We start from the raw sequence: 20,748 nt of genomic DNA on the forward strand, positions 1-20,748 counted from the left end.
GAACCATATCAGGCTAGTTGACAAACCTAAACATAGAAACAAATAACATAGACTGCCCACCCAGCTCACGTCCTGACCATACTAAACAAAGACAAAATAAAGGAAATAAGGTCAGGAACGTGACACAAGTTCTCATTTGCAACTGTGACCTGGCCAAGATAAAGCAAAGCAGTTCGACACATACAACAACACAGAGTTACACATGGAATAAACAAACATACAATCAATAATACAGTAGAAAAATCTCTATACAGTAGAAAAGTCTATATACAGCATGTGCAAATGAGGTAGGATAAGAGAGGTAAGGCAATAAGTAGGCCATGGTGGCAAAGTAATTACAATTACGCAATTAAACACTGGAATGGTAGGATGTGCAGAAGATGAATGTGCAAGTAGAGATACTGGGGTGCAAAGGAGCAAGATAATAAATACAGTATGGGGATGAGGTAGATTGGATGGGCTATTTACAGATGAGCTATGTACAGGTGCAGTGATCTGTGAGCTGCTCTGACAGCTGGTGCTTAAAGCTAGTGAGGGAGGTAAGAGTCTCCAGCTTCAGAGATGTTTGCAGTTCGTTCCAGTCATTGGCAGCAGAGACCTGGAAGGAGAGGCGGCCAAAGTAAGAATTGGCTTTGGGGGTGACCAGTGAGATATACCTGCTGGAGCGCGTGCTACGGGTGGGTGCTGCTATGGTGACCAGTGAGCTGAGATAAGGCGGGGCTTTACCTAGCAGAGACTTGTTGTAGATGACCTGGAGCAAGTGTGTTTGGCGACGAGTATGAAGCCAACGAGAGCATACAGGTCGCAGTGGTGGGTAGTATATGGGTCTGAGTATATGAGTCTACTCACTAGAGTCCCTAGAATACAAAACAAATGAGTTTGAACAAAAGCTAGGTCATAGGAAGTGTTGCTGGACTTTTACTGTGGTCAAACAGCTTACAATGGGGGCACAGTGTAACGTTGGGAGCTATGCAGGGGGCAGAGTGAAAAGCAAGCAACAGACAGTATGACACAGTCCACCTCAAAACTTAAACATATTTGCTTACTAGAGATCTACTGAGTATTTCCCACCCCAGTTTGAGACCGATATTAATGTTTATTCTCTACAGTCCAATTTGTACTTCATATACAGTGTATTGTAGGCCGTACAACACATTCCCAGTGGCGTAGCGCAAATTCCCAAAACAAATATTTTCCCTTATAAAATTCCCCTAAATGTACATTTTAAGCTGAAATAATGCCACAAAATCTATTTTCTCAACTATAAAAATAAGGTTTCCCTTTCAACAATCACTGAGCTAATTTACTGCTATTCTAAACTTTTGCATTTTGAAAGCTAATTTCCTGTCATTCTAAACAAGTTCATGGGCCCCTCTGCCAGTGCACAGTCCCCATTCAAAACAAACTATATTTGGTTGGTAGAGACCTACTGAGTATTTTCCACACCAGTTTATTTGAGACAGGTGGTAAAGTTTGTTCTGTCTACAGTCCAATATGTATTTCAAATACAGTGTATTGCATTGGGGACTATGGATGGGACAAGCCAGCAACAGTCTGTATGACAAATTTCCCCTCCAAATCAAATTATATTTGGTTATTAGAGACAGCAGCATACGACTGCTGGCTTGCCTCTGAAGCTAAGCAGGGTTGGTCTCTGGATGGGAGACCAGATGCTACTGGAAGTGGTGTTGGATGGACAGTAAGAGGCACTCTTTCCTCTGGTCTAAAAAAATATCCCAATTCCCCAGGGTAGCGATTGGGGACATTGCCCTGTGTAGGGTGCTGTCTTTTGGATGGGATGTTAAACGGGGGACTTGACTCTCTATGTTCACTGAAGATCCCATGGCACTTATCATAAGAGTAGGGGTGTTAACCCCGGGGACCTGGCTAAATTACCAATCTGGCCCTCATACCACCATGGTCACCTAATCCCCCCCAGCTTCCAATTGGTTCATTCATCCCCCCTCCTCTCCCCTCTAACTATTCCCCAGGTCGTTGCTGTAAATGAGAATGTGTTCTCAGTCAACTTACCTGGTAAAATAACGGTAAATAAATAAGAAAAAAAGACCCTACTATTTTCCACCCCAGTTTATTTGAGACAGGTAGTACATTTTTTTCCCTCTACAGTTCAATATGCATTACATATACAGTAAATTGCATTGTGGGCTATGAAGGGGTGGAGTAAAAAGCCAGCAACAGTCTGTATGACAAAGTCACCCTCCAAAACTAGTTAGTAGAGACCTGACTGAGTATCCCCTTCCCCCCTAACGTTTATCTCAGACACGTAGTTCAGTTTTTTCTCTACAGTCCAATGTGTACAGTATTTCATATACAGTGAATTGCATTGGCGGCTATGGAGGGGCCAGCAACATTTCTTATGACCTAGCTTTTTGTTCAAACTCGTCTGTTTTGTATTCTAGGGATTGTAGTGAGTAGACTGGTTTTATGGACACACTATCTATAGTTATTCCTGTACAGTGCAATATTTGTATGTGCTGTATGCAGAAATGTGTTATTCTTTATTTGACCTTGGGACATGTTTTAAACCCACAATTTAATGCAAATGACACTTAAATATGAACAAATATGAATCATTGTTAATGTTTTGACCATTATTTTTCATATATCATGAATAAATACAGGTTATTAACACGTTTCTACTACGTGGGGGACTTTTATTTTGAATTTTTCCCCTGCTTTCCTCACGTCTTGTCGCTAGCCTGGTAGCTAGTTGACAACAATGGGCGATAGTGAGCAGGTAGAGTGGAAGTTTATGAAATTATACCTTACCGATATTGTAAAAACTATTTCGAATAAATCTGCTACACGGAGGTCGAAAAGAAGTAAGTGGCTCGCTAAAGTATCCATAAAATGTTAACGTTACAAGATAGCTATTAGCTGCTTTGTGTTTCATCAAATGCAGAATCATCAGGCAAGCAGGCAATGACTGCAAGTAGGGTTTTAAAGCTTACGCTGCAGCGTGAGCTAAATAAGCAGTAAGGCACATCGGGGGTTTGTGGTATATGGCCAATATACGACAGCGAAAGGTTTGTTCTTCCACCAGACGCAACGCGGAGTGCCTGGACACAGCCCTTAGACGTGGTATATTGGCCATATACCACAAACCCCCGATGTGCCTTATTGCTATTATAAACTGTTTACCAACGTAATGAGAGCAGTAAAAATACGTGTTTTGTCATACCAGTGGTATAAGGTCTAATATACCACTGGTGTCAGCCAATCAGCATTCAGGGCTCGAACCACCCAGTTTATAGTACCTGATAGAACAGCACAGAGGCATAGGCTATATGGCTATGAGAAAGAATCCAACCTTTTGATTCCCTACACACACATCTGGTCAACCTTAGTGAGTCCTAAGGCCTACATTGATACATCATAACTTCATTGGGGATTCTTGTTAGGAACAGTTTCTGTATAATTATCCTTGGAAAACCTAATGAGAAATACAACACATTTAGTCCATAGAAGCTAAATGTTGTATTTTATTCTACTCTACACTGCAAACTGACAGCATAATGCTCTCTCCACCATGCAGTTTACACTCATATTAAATAATATCTTCAATAACCATTAAAAATAAAGATATTTTTATCGCCATGTTTTATACAACTCTGCAAATCCCGTATTGATAGAGATGTTCCAGAAATAATCTTAGAATGATAAATGTTTTTTACAACTTGTTGACAACAACACAGATAAGGCATTTTATAAAACCAGGTACTAAGAGAAGTGTTTTTCAGTTTTGTTTTGGTGAAGACCTTCCTGAGTTTACTAGCAATTATAAATATTTGGGTCTTTTTATTGATGAACATATTACCTGTCTCTCCGGAACGTCAGCCCGACTCAGGAAGTAGAGCTCTTGGGGGAGTCATAGGAAAAACAGAAACAGAAACACAGATATTGGTTATGCTAAGTATTCCAAACTGTATCAGACATGTGTGTGTCCTGTTCTGGACTATTCAGCAGGATTGTCGTGTTTTAAAAACGAACATGTTCATAACAGAGCAGTACGTTACTTTTTAGCTGTCCACAAGTTTGCACCTGTACTAACTGGGGACATGGGCTGGGAACACTGTGAGGTGAGATGGAAGGTGTGTATGGTGAGACTATAGAATAGACTGTTGGATATGCCAACTGCCAGAATAGCTAGTAAAGTTTTTTTTATGGGATCTATCCATTGGTGGCGCCTGGGCAACTGAAATGTCCGACCTTTTTCAAGTCTGACTGTGAACATCTGTACGAAAACCAAATTAAGGGAGACATACATATGATTAAAAAACAACTGTTGATGCAATATGGGGGGTTAAAATGGGTGGAAATGAATCAAAAACCCAAATTGAGAACCTTTTGTTTGATTAAGGGTGTATTGGTGTGTGAGAGATATATTATGTATAACCTACCTAAAAGCAAGAGATCGCTATGTGCACAGGTCAGATCAGGGATATTGCATCTGCGTATTGAAACAGGTCAGTATTGTGGTGAAATGGAAGAGGAAACACTATGTAACTATTGTGACCTCAAAGAAATAGAGAATGAAACGCATTTTATCCTCTATTGCCCTTTCTACCACGATATACACTTGCTCTTATTCCAGAAAGCACACCAGATATATCCTGGCATTAGGTGGCTGAGCGATGAGTAAAAATTGAAATGTTTTTTTGTTGTTGTCCATTGTGTATTTTTGTTTGCGAGAATATTTAGATGAAGCCTGGAATAAAAGAAAAAGGGCTACCTGTAATTAACTTATAAAAATATGTATCTTCTATGTGGTTAATGGCGTGTGTGTATATAGATTATGTATAGGTTTGTCTCCCATATGAATCTTCTCTTTGTGCCAGACTGGGTTCAAGTGACTTCTGTTTCTTTGTTTTCTGTATTTATTTATCTGTATATGTTATGTATGTGTGTATGTGTATATATACAGTTTATGTACAGTTGAAGTCTGAGTTTACATACACCTTAGCCAAATACATTTAAACTCAGTTTTTCACAATTCCTGACATTTAATCCTAGTAAAAATTCCCTGTTTTAAGTCAGTTATGATCGTCACTTTATTTTAAGAATGTGAAATGTCAGAATAATAGTAGAGATAATTATTTATTTCAGCTTTTATTTCTTTCATCACATTCCCAGTGGGTCAGAAGTTTACATGCATCAATTAGTAATTGGTAGCATTGCCTTCAACTTGTTTAACTTGGGTCAAACTTTTCGGGTAGCCTTCCACAAGCTTCCCACAATAAGGTGGGTGAATTTTGGCCCATTCCTCCTGATAGAGCTGGTGTAACTGAGTCAGGTTTGTAGGGCTCCTTCCTCGCACATGCTTTTTCAGTTCTGCCCACAGATTTTCTTTGGGATTGAGGTCAGGGCTTTTTGATGGCCACTCCAATACCTTGACTTTGTTGTCTTTAAGCCATTTTGCCACAACTTTGGAAGTATGCTTGGGGTCATTGTCCATTTGGAAGACCCATTTGCGACCAAGCTTTAACTTCCTGACTGATGTCTTGAGATGTTGCTTCAATATATCCACATAATTTTCCTACCTCATGATGCCATCAGTTTTGTGATGTACACCAGTCCCTCCTGCAGCAAAGCACAACATGATGCTGCCACCCCCATGCTTCACGGTTGGGATGGTGTTCTTTGGCTTGCAAGCCTCCCCCTTTTTCCTGCAAACATAATGATGGTCAGTTCTATTTTTGTTTCATCAGACCAGAGGACATTTCTCCAAAAAAGTACGATCTTTGTCCCCATGTGCAGTTGCAAATCGTAGTCTGGCTTTTTTTATGATGGTTTTGGAGCAGTGGCTTCTTCCTTGCTGAGCGGCCTTTCAGGTTATGTCAATATAGGCACCGTTTTACTGTGTATATAGATATTCGGAAGCTTCTAAAGCCATGACATCATTTTCTGGAATTTTACAAGCTGTTTAAAGGCACAGTCAACTTAGTGTATGTAAACTTCTGACCAACTGGAATTGTGATACAGTGAATTATAAGTGAAATAATCTGTCTGTAAACAATTGTTGGAAAAATTACTTGTGTCATGCACAAAGTAGATGTCCTAACCGACTTGCCAAAACTATAGTTTGTTAACAAGAAATTTGTGGAGTGGTTGAAAAACTAGTTTTAATGACTCCAACCTAAGTGTATGTAAACTTCCGACTTCAACTGTATATATGTATGTATATTATTGTACTGCTCCAGGGATATAATTTAATATTATGTATTGATTTTTACCTTTTCTTTATTTAAATGTTTTATTTTTTACTCTTTATGCGATGTGCATTTCAGAGAACACCGGAAGAAGAATGATCATTTAATTACCATAGTGAATTATTGTAATGTTTGTTTGTGTCAATTTTTTATTTTTTTTATTTTTTTATTTCACCTTTATTTAACCAGGTAGGCTAGTTGAGAACAAGTTCTCATTTGCAACTGCGACCTGGCCAAGATAAAGCATAGCAGTGTGAACAGACAACAACACAGAGTTACACATGGAGTAAATAATAAACAAGTCAATAACATGGTAGAAAAAAGAGAATCTATATACAATGTGTGCAAAAGGCATGAGGTAGGCAATAAATCGAATAATTACAATTTAGCAGATTAACACTGGAGTGATAAATCATCAGATGATCATGTGCAAGAAGAGATACTGGTGTGCAAAAGAGCAGAAAAGTAAATAAATAAAAGCAGTATGGGGGTGAGGTAGGTAAATTGGGTGGGTAGTTTACAGATGGACTATGTACAGCTGCAGCGATCGGTTAGCTGCTCGGATAGCAGATTTTTAAAGTTGTTGAGGGAGATAAAAGTCTCCAACTTCAGAGATTTTTGCAATTCGTTCCAGTCGCAGGCAGCAGAGAACTGGAAGGAAAGGCGTCCAAATGAGGTTTTGGCTTTAGGGATGATCAGTGAGATACACCTGCTGGAGCGCGTGCTACGGGTAGGTGTAGCCATCGTGACCAGTGAACTGAGATAAGGCGGCACTTTACCTAGCATAGCCTTGTAGATGACCTGGAGCCAGTGGGTCTGACGACGAACATGTAGCGAGGGCCAGCCGACTAGGGCATACAGGTCGCAGTGGTGGGTCGTATAAGGTGCTTTAGTAACAAAACAGATGGCACTGTGATAAACTGCATCCAGTTTGCTGAGTAGAGTATTGGAAGCTATTTTGTAGATGACATCGCCGAAGTCGAGGATCGGTAGGATAGTCAGTTTTACTAGGGTAAGTTTGGCGGCGTGAGTGAAGGAAGCTTTGTTCCGGAATAGAAAGCCGACTCTAGATTTGATTTTGGATTGGAGATGTTTGATATGAGTCTGGAAGGAGAGTTTGCAGTCTAGCCAGACACCTAGGTACTTATAGATGTCCACATATTCTAGGTCGGAACCGTCCAGGGTGGTGATGCTAGTCGGGCGTGCGGGTGCAGGCAGCGAACGGTTGAAAAGCATGCATTTGGTTTGTTCTAGCGTTTAAGAGCAGTTGGAGGCAACGGAAGGAGTGTTGTATGGCATTGAAGCTCGTTTGGAGGTTAGATAGCACAGTGTCCAGGGAAGGGCCGGAAGTATACAGAATGGTGTCGTCTGCGTAGAGGTGGATCAGGGAATCGCCCGCAGCAAGAGCAACATCATTGATGTATACAGAGAAAAGAGTCGGCCCGAGAATTGAACCCTGTGGTACCCCCATAGAGACTGCCAGAGGACCGGACAACATGCCCTCCGATTTGACACACTGAACTCTGTCTGCAAAGTAGTTGGTGAACCAGGCAAGGCAGTCATTAGAAAAACCGAAGCTATTGAGTCTGCCGATAAGAATATGGTGATTGACAGAGTCGAAAGCCTTGGCCAGGTCGATGAAGACGGCTGCACAGTAATGTCTTTTATCGATGGCGGTTATGATATCGTTTAGTACCTTGAGCGTGGCTGAGGTGCACCCGTGACCGGCTCGGAAACCGGATTGCACAGCGGAGAAGGTACGGTGGGATTCGAGATGGTCAGTGATCTGTTTGTTGACTTGGCTTTCGAAGACCTTAGCTAGGCAGGGCAGGATGGATATAGGTCTGTAACAGTTTGGGTCCAGGGTGTCTCCCCCTTTGAAGAGGGGGATGACAGCGGCAGCTTTCCAATCCTTGGGGATCTCAGATGATACGAAGGAGAGGTTGAACAGGCTGGTAATAGGGGGTGCGACAATGGCGGCGGACAGTTTCAGAAATAGGGGGTCCAGATTGTCAAGCCCAGCTGATTTGTATGGGTCCAGGTTTTCCAGCTCTTTCAGAACATCTGCTATCTGGATATGGGTAAAGGAGAAGCTGGGGAGGCTTGGGCGAGTAGCAGCGGGGGGGGGGGGGGGGGGGGGGGGGGGGCTGTTGGCCAAGGTTGGAGTCGCCAGGTGGAAGGCATGGCCAGCCATTGAGAAATGTTTGTTGAAGTTTTCGATTATCACGGACTTATCAGTGGTGACCGTGTTATCTAGCCTCAGTGCAGTGGGCAGCTGGGAGGAGGTGCTCTTGTTTTCCATGGACTTTACATTATCCCAGAACTTTTTGGAGTTAGAGCTACAGGATGCAAATTTCTGCTTGAAAAAGCTGGCCTTTGCTTTCCTGACTGACTGCGTGTATTGGGCCTGACTTCCCTGAACAGTTGCATATCGCGGGGGCTCTTCGATGCTATTGCAGTTCGCCACAGGATGTTTTTGTGTTGGTCGAGGGCAGTCAGGTCTGGAGTGAACCAAGGGCTATATCTGTTCTTGGTTCTGCATTTTTTGAACGGAGCATGCTTGTCTAATATGGTGAGGAAGTAACTTTTAAAGAATGACCAGGCATCCTCAACTGACGGGATGAGGTCAATATCCTTCCAGGGTACCCGGGCCAGGTCGATTAGAAAGGCCTGCTCGCAGAAGTGTTTTAGGGAGCGTTTGACAGTGATGAGGGGTGGTCGTTTGACCGTGGACCCGTGGCGGATACAGGCAATGAGGCAGTGATCGCTGAGATCTTGATTGAAGACAGCAGAGGTGTATTTGGAGGGCGAGTTGGTCAGGATAATGTCTATTAGGGTGCCCATGTTTACGGATTTAGGGTTGTACCTGGTGGGTTCCTTGATGATTTGTGTGAGATTGAGGGCATCAAGCTTAGATTGTAGGACTGCCGGGGTGTTAAGCATATCCCAGTTTAGGTCACCAAACAGAACAAACTCTGAAGCTAGATGGGGAGCGATCAATTCACAGATGGTGTCCAGGGCACAGCTGGGAGCTGAGGGGGGTCGGTAGCAGGCGGCAACAGTGAGAGACTTATTTCTGGAGAGATAAATTTTTAAAATTAGAAGTTCGAACTGTTTGGGCATAGACTTGGAAAGTATGACAGAACTTTGCAGGCTATCTCTGCAGTAGATTGCAACTCCTCCCCCTTTGGCAGTTCTATCTTGACGAAAAGTGTTATAGTTGGGTATGGAAATCTCAGAGTTTTTGGTGGCCTTCCTAAGCCAGGATTCAGACACGGCAAGGACATCAGGGTTGGCAGAGTGTGCTAAAGCGGTGAGTAAGGCAAATTTAGGGAGGAGGCTTCTGATGTTGGAATGCATGAGGCCAAGGCTTTTTTGATCACAGAAGTCAACAAATGAGGGTGACTGGGGACATGCAGGGCCTGGGTTTACCTCCACATCACCCGAGGAACAGAGGAGTAGTAGGATGAGGGTGCGGCTAAAGGCTATCAAAACTGGTCGCCTAGAGCGTTGGGGACAAGGAATAAAAGGAGCAGATTTATGGGCGTGGTAGAATAGATTCTGGGCATAATGTGCAGACCAGGGTATGGTGGGGCACGGGTACAGCGGAGGCAAGCCCAGGCACTGGGTGATGATAAGAGAGGTTGTATCTCTGGACATGCTGGTCTCAATGGGTGAGGTCACCGCATGTGTGGGGGGTGGGACAAAGGAGGTATCAGAGGTACGGAGAGTGGAACTACGGGGTCCATTGCAAACCAAAACAATGATAACTAGCCTGAACAACAGTATGCAAGGCATATTGATATTTGAGAGAGACATACAATAAGGCATAAAGTGATTGCAGGTCATGATTGGGAGAGCTAGCTAAAACAACAGGTGAGGTAAGAGCAGCTAGTCAGCTAACACAGCAACAGAAGGTAAAAATGGCGACGACTGGGCAGAGAGGGTCGGATTAACTACACACAGATCCTGAGTTAAGGCACAGAGCCGACAGATAAAACACAAATAAACAGAATGGAGTACCATGAATTAATGGACAGTCAAGCAGGCATCAGCTATGTAGCCAAGTGATCATAGTGTCCAGGGGGCAGCCGTAGATGGAGCAGTGAGGCCTCCACTAAGCTAGCACGCTTTTAAAGTTAGTAGCCCGGGGGGGTGGTCTGCTCAGACGGAGGGGGTCTGCTCAGACGGAGGCCGGTTGAGGGCACCGGTTGAGGGCACTTCTGCAGACCAGACGTGGTCGTGTCGACAGAGAATCCAAGCCGGATAGCGATGGCGAAAGAGAGGTTGTGAATTGTAGAATTGTGTTTGCTAACTGGTGCTAGCTTCCTGGCTGCGCTAGCTGCAAGATAAGCTAGCAGTTAGCAGACCGGGGCAGGCAAGTTAGCCTTTGGGGGACGTCGCGATGGGGGGGGAAGTCTGTTTTTGCCTCTTCGTGCGGTGACGTCGATAGACCAGTCGTGGAATTAGTAGGGTTCCAGGTAGCTCTAGGTAGCTAACAGGCCTAGTAGGTTTGCAGAATGGGCCTTCAGCGGGCGTCACGCCTGAGGGGCCTGTTGGAGTCCTCGGGCAGATTATGTCGGTATTCCAGTCGTAGAGGATCGGCGGGGTTCCGTGCTCCGTACCGGCAGTAAAGGGGTCCGGATATTGTAGCCCAGGAGTGGGCTTCAGTGGTAGCACAGGAGCCCTAGCCGGGCTAGCTTCAGGCTAATTGGTGCTTGCTCCGGGATGGAAACGCTAGCCAGGAGTGGTCACCTGGGATTGTGGTTAGCTAGTTGCGAAGATCCAGATGAAAATGTTCAGAGTTTGCGGTAGGAATCCGGGGATATGGAGAGAAATAGGTCCGTTATGCTCTGGTTTTAGTCACGTTGTTCGAACTAGCGAGAGCTTTCCGAGCTAAAGGTTAGCTGATGACCGCTAGCAATGGTTTGCTAACTGATAGCTGGTAGGCAGTTAGCTGGCAGGCAGTTAGCTGGCTATCTTCAGTAGATGGATTCCAGATCAGAAGTAAATAGAAATACTTTAGAAAAAAGCAGATCCACACCACATTGGGTGAGGCGGGTTGCAGGAGAGTATTTAGAAGTTGAGGTTTAAGAAAGTATTTTTAAAAGATATGCGAAGAAAAAGATGTAAAAAGATATATACAAGGGACACGGGACACGACAGGACAAAGACGTCTACACTGCTACGCCATCTTGGATTGATTAATTAATCCCATAAGGGATGGGTTGCCAATTGGCAATTTGAAATAAAAATAAAATGTAATTCCTTCATTCATGTTGTTTTTCATAACTTTGGAATGATAAAAATAAGGTTTAAAAAACAAATCTAAAACCACCATTCTGTTTCCCACAGAACCGGTTTCCTATCATGAAGAACAACAGCCGGAGGTGGCCACTCCTCAAAGCTCAGAGAGGCAGCTGAGAACTCCTCAGAGAAACTCCCGGAGGCAAAGTCCCAGGACGCATTCTAGTGTTCTAAAAGAACAAGAGAGGGGCTTTTCTCCCGTGTCTGGTTCTGGGGAGGAGAGCGACAAGGAGGCCTCCCCACCGAAAAGGAGGAACAGAATAAGCAGCTCCAAAAAGACAAGAACAAAGTCTCCCTCAAAGGATTGTGATGACTGTTCCGGGGCCGAGCCTGGTGAACAGCTAGAAGAGAGCACAAAAAGAAAATGTAAATATAGCAACTCAAAAAAGAAAAGGACCAATATTTGCTGCAAGGAGGAGGATAATGACAATTTGTCAGATGTACAAACTGTGGTGGCTTCCCCCAGAAAAAGGCGGCAATGTAGTGACTTCAATGTATTTGAAGCGGAGACTGAGCCTGAGGTGGAGGAAGTTGTGGAGGAGGAGACTGAAGTGGCCTCTGCTTCTAAGAGGAGGAAGCAGCGCAGCCCCCAAAAAAGAACTACGCCTCGTGGAGAGGACAAAGCTGAAAGTGATCATTATGAATTGGTAGAACAGGCTGAAGAAACTCCCCCTAGAAAAAAACGTAGCAAGTCTAAAAAGGTAAGAACCAGGACTCCCTCTGAAGACGTGGTGGAAGTTGAAAGTGCCCACTTCAAGACGGAAGAACACGCTGCAGCTGAAGACACAAACCTCAGAAAAAGACAGAGGAGGTCTAAGAAATCTAAAAAGAAGAGATCCAAGAGTCCTCCCAAGGAGGCCAGCGACACAGAGAGTGATGGTGAATCAGGCAAACATGTTTCCAAGACCTGGCCTAAGGACTTACATGAAGAAGAGCGTGACCAAGATGGCAAGACTCGATCTAAGGACCTAAGTGAGGAGAGTGACCAAGGCTCCCAGACTGAGCCTAAAGACTTAAGTGAAGAGTGGCACTGTTCTGACCATTCAGAGGAGTCTGAACAGGAGGTGTTACCTGCAAAGAGAAAAAGAGGACCCAAGAGCAAGAAGACAATGAAGTTAGATTCTGAAAACGTCACTGTTAAAAAGAAAGGCAAAAAGCAAGGTGCCGCATGTTTGAAGGCACCAAGAATAAGATTCACACCACCTATAGAGAAAAGGATAAGGGTGAAAACACTTCATATTTGCAGTTTCTGTGAAAAGGTCCTGCCAAACAGGGCTGCGCTGAGTAGGCACCTTCAGCATCACACAGGGGAGAAGCCTTACCACTGTGAGGAGTGTGGCAAAGACTACGGCAGCAAAACCACCCTGAAGATTCACAACATGCAGGTTCACCACAAGGGGACAAAGGACTTCATATGCAATGAGTGTGACCAACAGTTTACCCACCTCACATACCTCAAACGCCACATGTACTCCCACACGGACAAGGAAAAGAGGCCACACCTGTGCAATGTGTGCGGGAAGCATTTTATCCAGAAGTCCCACCTGGACCGCCACAAGATGATTCACACCGGAGAGAAACCATTCAGCTGCGAACACTGCGCCATGGCCTTCAATCGGCCGGAGTACCTGCGAATGCATCTGAAGCTGCACGTGTCGGGCAGTGAGGGGCCAAATATGGCAGAGCAAGAGAAGACGAAGTGCACAGAGTGCAACAAGTGTTTTGTCAACCCAAAGTACCTCAACATCCACATGAGAATGCACACTGGGGAGAGGCCATACGAGTGTGAGGACTGTGCTAAGAGCTTCACCCAGACCAGTATTCTCAACGCGCACCGACGTACGCACACTGGGGAAAAGCCACACAAGTGTAAGGTGTGCGGCAGCTGCTTCACCCGTCGCAAGTACCTGGAGGATCACATAGGCAGAAAGCATGGGTCTTTACAGCAAATGAAGGAACAGCAGGATGAACAATGACAACACTGGGTGTTGTGTGGTAATGTAATGTTATGTTACGGTGGGGTCTGGAGATATTGGATGCCTTGATAAAGATGAGCAAAAAAGACTGTATGAAATAAATAATACAAATACTGAGCTATATTGTATGCAACATTTTTGTATTTATTTTAGGGATGGATCCACATTTACATAACGGGTACCTGGAAGAAAATGGGGTGGAGTCATGCTTTTTTAATTTCAGTCTAGAGGAGTGTGTAGTTTTTTTTTTAAATCTAGTCCAGGGGAGATTTTTTTGTTATTTGTAATTGATGAAATGTCTGTATTTCTCAGTGTTAATGGATAAGTTACTTATAAGTCTATATATCGCTGTGTGCCCGATGCCGCACATGTCGGCATGTCTCAATCAAATAGACTATAGGCTATGAAGTGCATGCTGGGAGAAGCACAGAACAAAGTTATATTTCTAAGATAGCTGCTGGGATGGTGTAACTGCAACTAGACTGCATTACACACTGCAGTGGATATTCCAACCCTGAGCCACGACCTGCTCTGCTGTTATGGCTGTGTTGCTTATGCCTATGGTGTCAGTTCAAGGAGTCATGGTTCTTCCGATTTTTTGTTGTTGTTTTTGTTTGTTGTCGATTCGGTCTAGTAAAAATCGTTCACCTGCACTTATGGACTGCCCTCTTCAATTCAAACCACAGGTTTTCAATGGGGTTCAAGTCTAGAGACTTGATGTTGATTTTGTGTTCAATTAACCATTTCTGAGTGGATTTTGATGTGTGCTTGCCGTTATTGTCTTGCTGGAAGATCCACTTGCGGCCAAGTTTCAGCCTCCTGGCAGAGGCAATCAGGTTTTTTGGCTAAAATGTCCTGGTACTTGGTGAAGTTCCTGATGCCGTTGACTTTTACAAGGGCCCAAGGACCAGTGGAAGAAATGTAGTCCCATAACATCAAAGATCCACCACAGGGCACTCCATAAGTGCAGATGATGGATATCAAGGATCTGGAAAGATTCTGAATGGTTTAAGATCCCTCCCAACGTGTTCTCTAATCTCATAAAACATTTTAGAAGAAGGCTCAGTGTTGTTGTCGTAGCAAGGGGAGGGTGCTGGAGTATTAAAAACAGGGGATCCAATAATTTTGATCCCTATCTTTTTGAGATTTTTTATATGTTAAACAATCTCTTTCTTTGAGCAAATGTATTAGTATAAAATACATCTCCATTTTTTTTAGTATACTATATAGTTCAGTATTTGTATTCTTTTTTTATAGTCTTTTTCTGTTCATCTTTGTCAAGGGATCCAATAATTCCGAACTCCACTGTATATAGAGAAGCTCAGGCCAGGCTGGACTGTTGCCTAGCGGTTTGTCTTGTGATGTTGCAGGATGTTATTTTCCTGTCATGCCATAACAAAATGACTCTTGGCTGTATAGTGGTGCCCATTCTGAAGATGGATATGTATCCTTTAAAGATCATTAATTTGAGTCCTCAAGTAAACTTTGATGATACACACAATTGTAATGTTGTTATTGGTTTTCCATACAGTGCCTCTGTAATTATTGGGACAGTGAAGCATTTTTTTCTTCTTTTGGCTTTATACTTCAAAAGTATGGATTTGAAATCAAACAATGACTACGAGGTTAAAGTGCAGTCAGCTTTATTTTTAGATTGTTTTTCATCCATATCTGGTGAACCGTTTGGAAATTACAGCCCTTTTTGTACATAGTCCCCCATTTTAGGGGAGCACTAATGTGTATTGAAGTAGTAAAAAGTAAAATATTTGGTCCCATATTCAGAGCACGCAATGACTACATAAAGCTTGTGACTACACATTTTTTGGGGGATTTGCTGTTTGTTTTGGTTGTGTTTCAGATTATTTTGTGCCCAATAGAAATTAATGCAAAATAATGTGTTATAATTTTTTGGTAAATAAGAATAAAATATGTTTCTAAATAGTTCTACATTAATGATAATGAATTAATGATACCTTAATACATCATACATTAATGATGAGTTAGAAAGTCGCACAAATATCATACCCCAAAGACGAACCTCTCACCATTACAGTACCAATAACAGGGGAGGTTAGCATTTGGGGGGGAGTGGGGGGTATGATATGTGTAACTTTCTCATCATTATTCATGATTCATTCAGGATTACCTGTAATCATGGTAGCATCCTCAAATGAAAGCTGACAGTCTGCACTTTAACTTCATAGTCATTGTCTGATTTCAAATCAAAACTTTTTGAGTATAGAGACGAGAAGACAAAATGCTTCACTGTCCCAATAATTATGGAGGGCACTCTAAACAGTGCATTCGGAAAGTATTCAGACCCTTTGACTTTTCCCACATTTTGTTACCTTACAGTCTTTGATTAAATCGTTTTTTCCCCTCATCAATCTGCACACAAAACCCATTAATGACAAAGGAAAACCCGTTTTTTAGAAATCTTAGCAAATTTATGAAAAACATATCACTTTTACATAAGTATTCAGACCCTTTATTCAGTACTTTGTTGAAGCACCTTTGGCAGCAATAACAGCCTCGAGTCTTCTTGGGTATGATGCTACAAGCTTGGCACACCTGTATTTGGGGAGTTTCTCCCATTCTTCTCTGCAGATCCTCTCAAGCTCTGTCAGGTTGGGTGGGGAGCGTCGCTGCACAGCTATTTTCAGGTCTCTCCAGAGATGTTCAAGTCCGGGCTCTGGCTGAGACACTCAAGGACAATCAGAGACTTGTCCCGAAGCCACTCCTGCTTTGTCTTGGCTGTGTGCTTAGGGTCATTGTCCACTGTGTTCTTGGGGACCTTCAAACTTTATGCTTACACTTTTGTATGATACATTTTTTTGTTGAGTGAATTTATTGTTCTCCATGCTTAATCAATAATTTTATACCCCTCATCATTTTGAATTGTTTCCTTGGTGAATTTGCTTGTTTTGGCCTTTTCACTGGAAATGTGAACATAGGTCATTCATAAATCTTCAGGCTTGATATAAACCAAAGTGTTTGAAACTCTGTGTGTCTGATATTTTCTCTTCGCCATTATTGACAATGTTGAAATTAATTGACCTTAAGAAATAGCATCATCATACTTTTCTTTCTTTAAACAGTAACTCTGAGAGGTAAAACATTAGAAAGTGACACTGTCATGCATAATGTGAAGGCAAAAAAAGTGGAATCTAGTCCTTGCATACTGTTGCCTGGCTACCCATCCACATCCTTCCGACCAACTGATGTTTCTTCTCCACGATGAGTCTGGATTTGCCCACCTCCCCTCCCCACAATGCGAACACATTCTAACCGTTCTGATTGGTCCCAAAAACCGATGCGTTGGCTTCCACTTTTGAACGTTAACAAGGCGACACTCCATTTTAACTCCTCCCTCCACATTTACTGGATTGGTTGAACAGTGCAGAAGAGAACCTCCCCCGACAGTTTTTTATTTTCTTCTCAAGACCAGTATGTAGTGGATCTGGTTTCAGACGTTTCTTTTACACCTGCTACATTAGGTCAGATCAGATCAGAGCCAGCCTACATGAAGACATTATCAACTTTGACACTCTGATTGGTTACATTTGTTAGAGACCACCCGATCGCTGACTCATTTGTTGTGCACAACGCCCCTCATTTTGAAGTCCCTCAAATGACTTCTAGGATGGCACTTTCAGACTTCATGTATGTAGCGATTGATAGAGCAGAGGAAATCAATTATTGGTGAGTCGTCAGGTAAAGTTTACTGCATTATATGCATAATACAATGTGAAGTGATCCCTTTTACAATAAACACAGTACATTTCCAATATAAATGTAATGGTCTCTTCAATGTTGTTGACTTCCATGCTTAAGGCATAGGTGCTCTAACTCTTGTATATATACCAGACACTCAGGTATATTCAGTGTGGTGCTGATCGTGCTGTGAAACACTTGCTTTCTCATACAAAATCGCCAGTGAACCCAATAAAGGTTATTGCTGTTATGTGATTAGTTGATTTAATGCTTTAAAACACCCTCACCTCATGACATGGTTTGTTCACAGGAGAAGTAAAGGTCATCTGGAAACAGGCTGTTTCTCCCAGTTAAAACCAGTAGGTGGTAGACCTGTACAGTCTTTCCTGACAAAAATGATCTCTCAGACTCTCGAAGAGAGCCGTTTTGAATTCTTTTGGAATTTGAGACATTGGGGACCCAGGGTGGAACATGTGGTCAGTTCAGTATGTGTGGTTATGTTGAAAGCCAGACATAATCTCATCATCTGAGCATCTTCTTGCTCCCGTCCAACTGAGCAGTTTCTCCGATCTGTAAATTACTTAGAATTCCTAAAATACATCAAACTGATTATCACATTCATTAATCATTATTCTCGTTCAAATATTTTTTATTGAACACACACAGGAATGGTGTATAGGTATGAAAGGCAGGTATACAATTTTTAACTAAACATAAAAGAGCAGACAGAAATAAAAAGATCCAGAGTTCTGAGTACAAAACAATTATTACAAAACAAGACATACAAAACAAGGACAGGTAGAAAGAAAGAGGGTGGGTGTCACCCCCCCCCCCCCCCCCCCTTAATCCCTCCCCCCCTTTATCCCTTCCCCTTATTCCCCTCCCCACTGCTCGGGTGGCGGTGCCAGCACGTGCTGCCCAGAGGTGGTTCACAGCGCCGAATGGTCCAAGTAAGAGAGGAAAGGCTGCCAGATCTGATCAAATGTTGATAATTTATTGTTCAGAATATATCTAATCCTTTCTAAGTGTACATTGTTTGCCAATTCGCTGAGCCATAATTTGGTAGTGGGCGCTTCCCTCTTTTTCCAGAACAACAAGATTAGTTTTTTTGCCGAAATGAGACTGTAAGAGATGAGTTGTTTTTGAGGGTTGGTTAATCCGATTAGGGAATCAGACACTCCCAGGATTATCAGAACCGGGTCTGGGTCAATTGAAGTCTCCAGAACTTCAGAGAGGATCCTAAAAATTCCACACCAGTAACCATACAAGCTAGAGCATAGGGCAAAGCAGTGGAGAAGTGTACCCTGTGCAGCCTGACATTTATCACACATAGGGGATGTATCAGGAAATATCCTATGCAGTTTGGTTTTGGAATAGTGTAATCTGTGTAATACCTTGAATTGTATGAGCCGATGTCTGGAGTTAATGGAGCAGGTGTGGATATACTCCAAGCTATCTTCCCAGTCTGCCATCGAAATGTCAGTCCCTAGTTCTTCCTCCCATTTAGCCTTAATGGCATCTGTAGAGGGTGTGCTAACCGATTGAAAATAATCATATAAACGAGATATCAGTTTGTCTGAGGTGGGGGATGTTTTTATGCATCCGTCAAACATGGAGGGCTTAGCGTTCCCAAATGTTGGGAGGTGTTTCCTAACAGTCTCTGATTTGTAGGTATCTGAAAAAGTTACTTCTGGGAAGATTATAAGTTTCCCTCAGCAACTCAAAGGAAGCAAAGGCCCCTTCTATATACACTGCTCAAAAAAATAAAGGGAACACTTAAACAACACAATGTAACTCCAAGTCAATCACACTTCTGTGAAATCAAACTGTCCACTTAGGAAGCAACACTGATTGACAATAAATTTCCCATGCTGTTGTGCAAATGGAATAGACAAAAGGTGGAATTTATAGGCAATTAGCAAGACACCCCCCAAAACAGGAGTGATTCTGCAGGTGGTGACCACAGACCACTTCTCATTTCCTATGCTTCCTGGCTGATGTTTTTGTCACTTTTGAATGCTGGCGGTGCTCTCACTCTAGTGGTAGCATGAAACGGAGTCTACAACCCACACAAGTGGCTCAGGTAGTGCAGTTCATCCAGGATGGCACATCAATGCGAATTGTGGCAAAAAGGTTTGCTGTGTCTGTCAGCGTAGTGTCCAGAGCATGGAGGCCCTACCAGGAGACAGGCCAGTACATCAGGAGACGTGGAGGAGGCCGTAGGAGGGCAACAACCCAGCAGCAGGACCGGTACCTCCGCCTTAGTGCAAGGAGGTGCACTGCCAGAGCCCTGCAAAATGACCTCCAGCAGGCCACAAATGTGCATGTGTCAGCATATGGTCTCACAAGGGGTCTGAGGATCTCATCTCGGTACCTAATGGCAGTCAGGCTACCTCTGGCGAGCACATGGAGGGCTGTGCGGCCCCACAAAGAAATGCCACCCCACACCATGACTGACCCATCGCCAAACCGGTCATGCTGGAGGATGTTGCAGGCAGCAGAACGTTCTCCACGGCGTCTCCAGACTCTGTCACGTCTGTCACATGTGCTCATGTGCTCAGTGTGAACCTGCTTTCATCTGTGAAGAGCACAGGGCGCCAGTGGCGAATTTGCCAATCTTGGTGTTCTCTGGCAAATGCCAAACGTCCTGCATGGTGTTGGGCTGTAAGCACAACCCCCAACTGTGGACGTCGGGCCCTCATACCACCCTCATGGAGTCTGTTTCTGACCGTTTGAGCAGACACATGCACATTTGTGGCCTGCTGGAGGTCATTTTGCAGGGCGCTGGCAGTGCACCTCCTTGCACAAAGGCAGAGGTAGCGGTCCTGCTGCTGGGTTGTTGCCCTCCTACGGCCTCCTCCACGTCTCCTGATGTACTGGCCTGTCTCCTGGTAGCGCCTGCATGCTCTGGACACTACGCTGACAGACACAGCAAACCTTTTTCCCACAGTTCGCATTGATGTGCCATCCTGGATGAACTGCACTACCTGAGCCACTTGTGTGGGTTGTAGACTCCGTCTCATGCTACCACTAGAGTGAGAGCACTGCCAGCATTCAAAAGTGACCAAAACATCAGCCAGGAAGCATAGGAACTGAGAAGTGGTCTGTGGTCACCACCTGCAGAATCACTCCTGTTTTGGGGGGTGTCTTGCTAATTGCCTATAATTTCCACCTTTTGTCTATTCCATTTGCACAACAGCATGTGAAATTTATTGTCAATCAGTGTTGCTTCCTAAGTGGACAGTTTGATTTCACAGAAGTGTGATTGACTTGGAGTTACATTGTGTTATTTAAGTGTTCCCTTAATTTTTTTGAGCAGTGTATAAATCCCCTATGGTAATTATCCCCAACTCTCCCCATTGCTCAAAGGTGTTATCAAGGTTGGAGGGGCATTAATCATTATTCTAAACGGCGTAATAAACACTAGATATGTTTTCCTTGACTGCCTGGATCCTACAATGTAAAACATGAGTGTAGGGGTTTGGGCAGCAGTGTCACAGTGCACGGTTAGTTAATACTGC

At 43.5% G+C, this 20,748-nt stretch overlaps 1 protein-coding gene across 1 annotated transcript; it reads left to right on the forward strand.

Moving 5' to 3' along the window:
- Positions 1-2,709: 2,709 nt before the first annotated feature.
- LOC129827880 (zinc finger protein 892-like) lies at positions 2,710-16,513 on the forward strand. Its single transcript, XM_055889137.1, has 2 exons — positions 2,710-2,843; positions 11,586-16,513. The coding sequence occupies exons 1-2, from the start codon at positions 2,741-2,743 to the stop codon at positions 13,511-13,513; spliced, it is 2,031 nt and encodes a 676-aa protein (XP_055745112.1). The 5' UTR covers positions 2,710-2,740; the 3' UTR covers positions 13,514-16,513.
- Positions 16,514-20,748: the final 4,235 nt, after the last annotated feature.

Source organism: Salvelinus fontinalis, chromosome 29 (assembly GCF_029448725.1).
Source record: "Salvelinus fontinalis isolate EN_2023a chromosome 29, ASM2944872v1, whole genome shotgun sequence".
NCBI lineage: Eukaryota > Metazoa > Chordata > Actinopteri > Salmoniformes > Salmonidae > Salvelinus > Salvelinus fontinalis.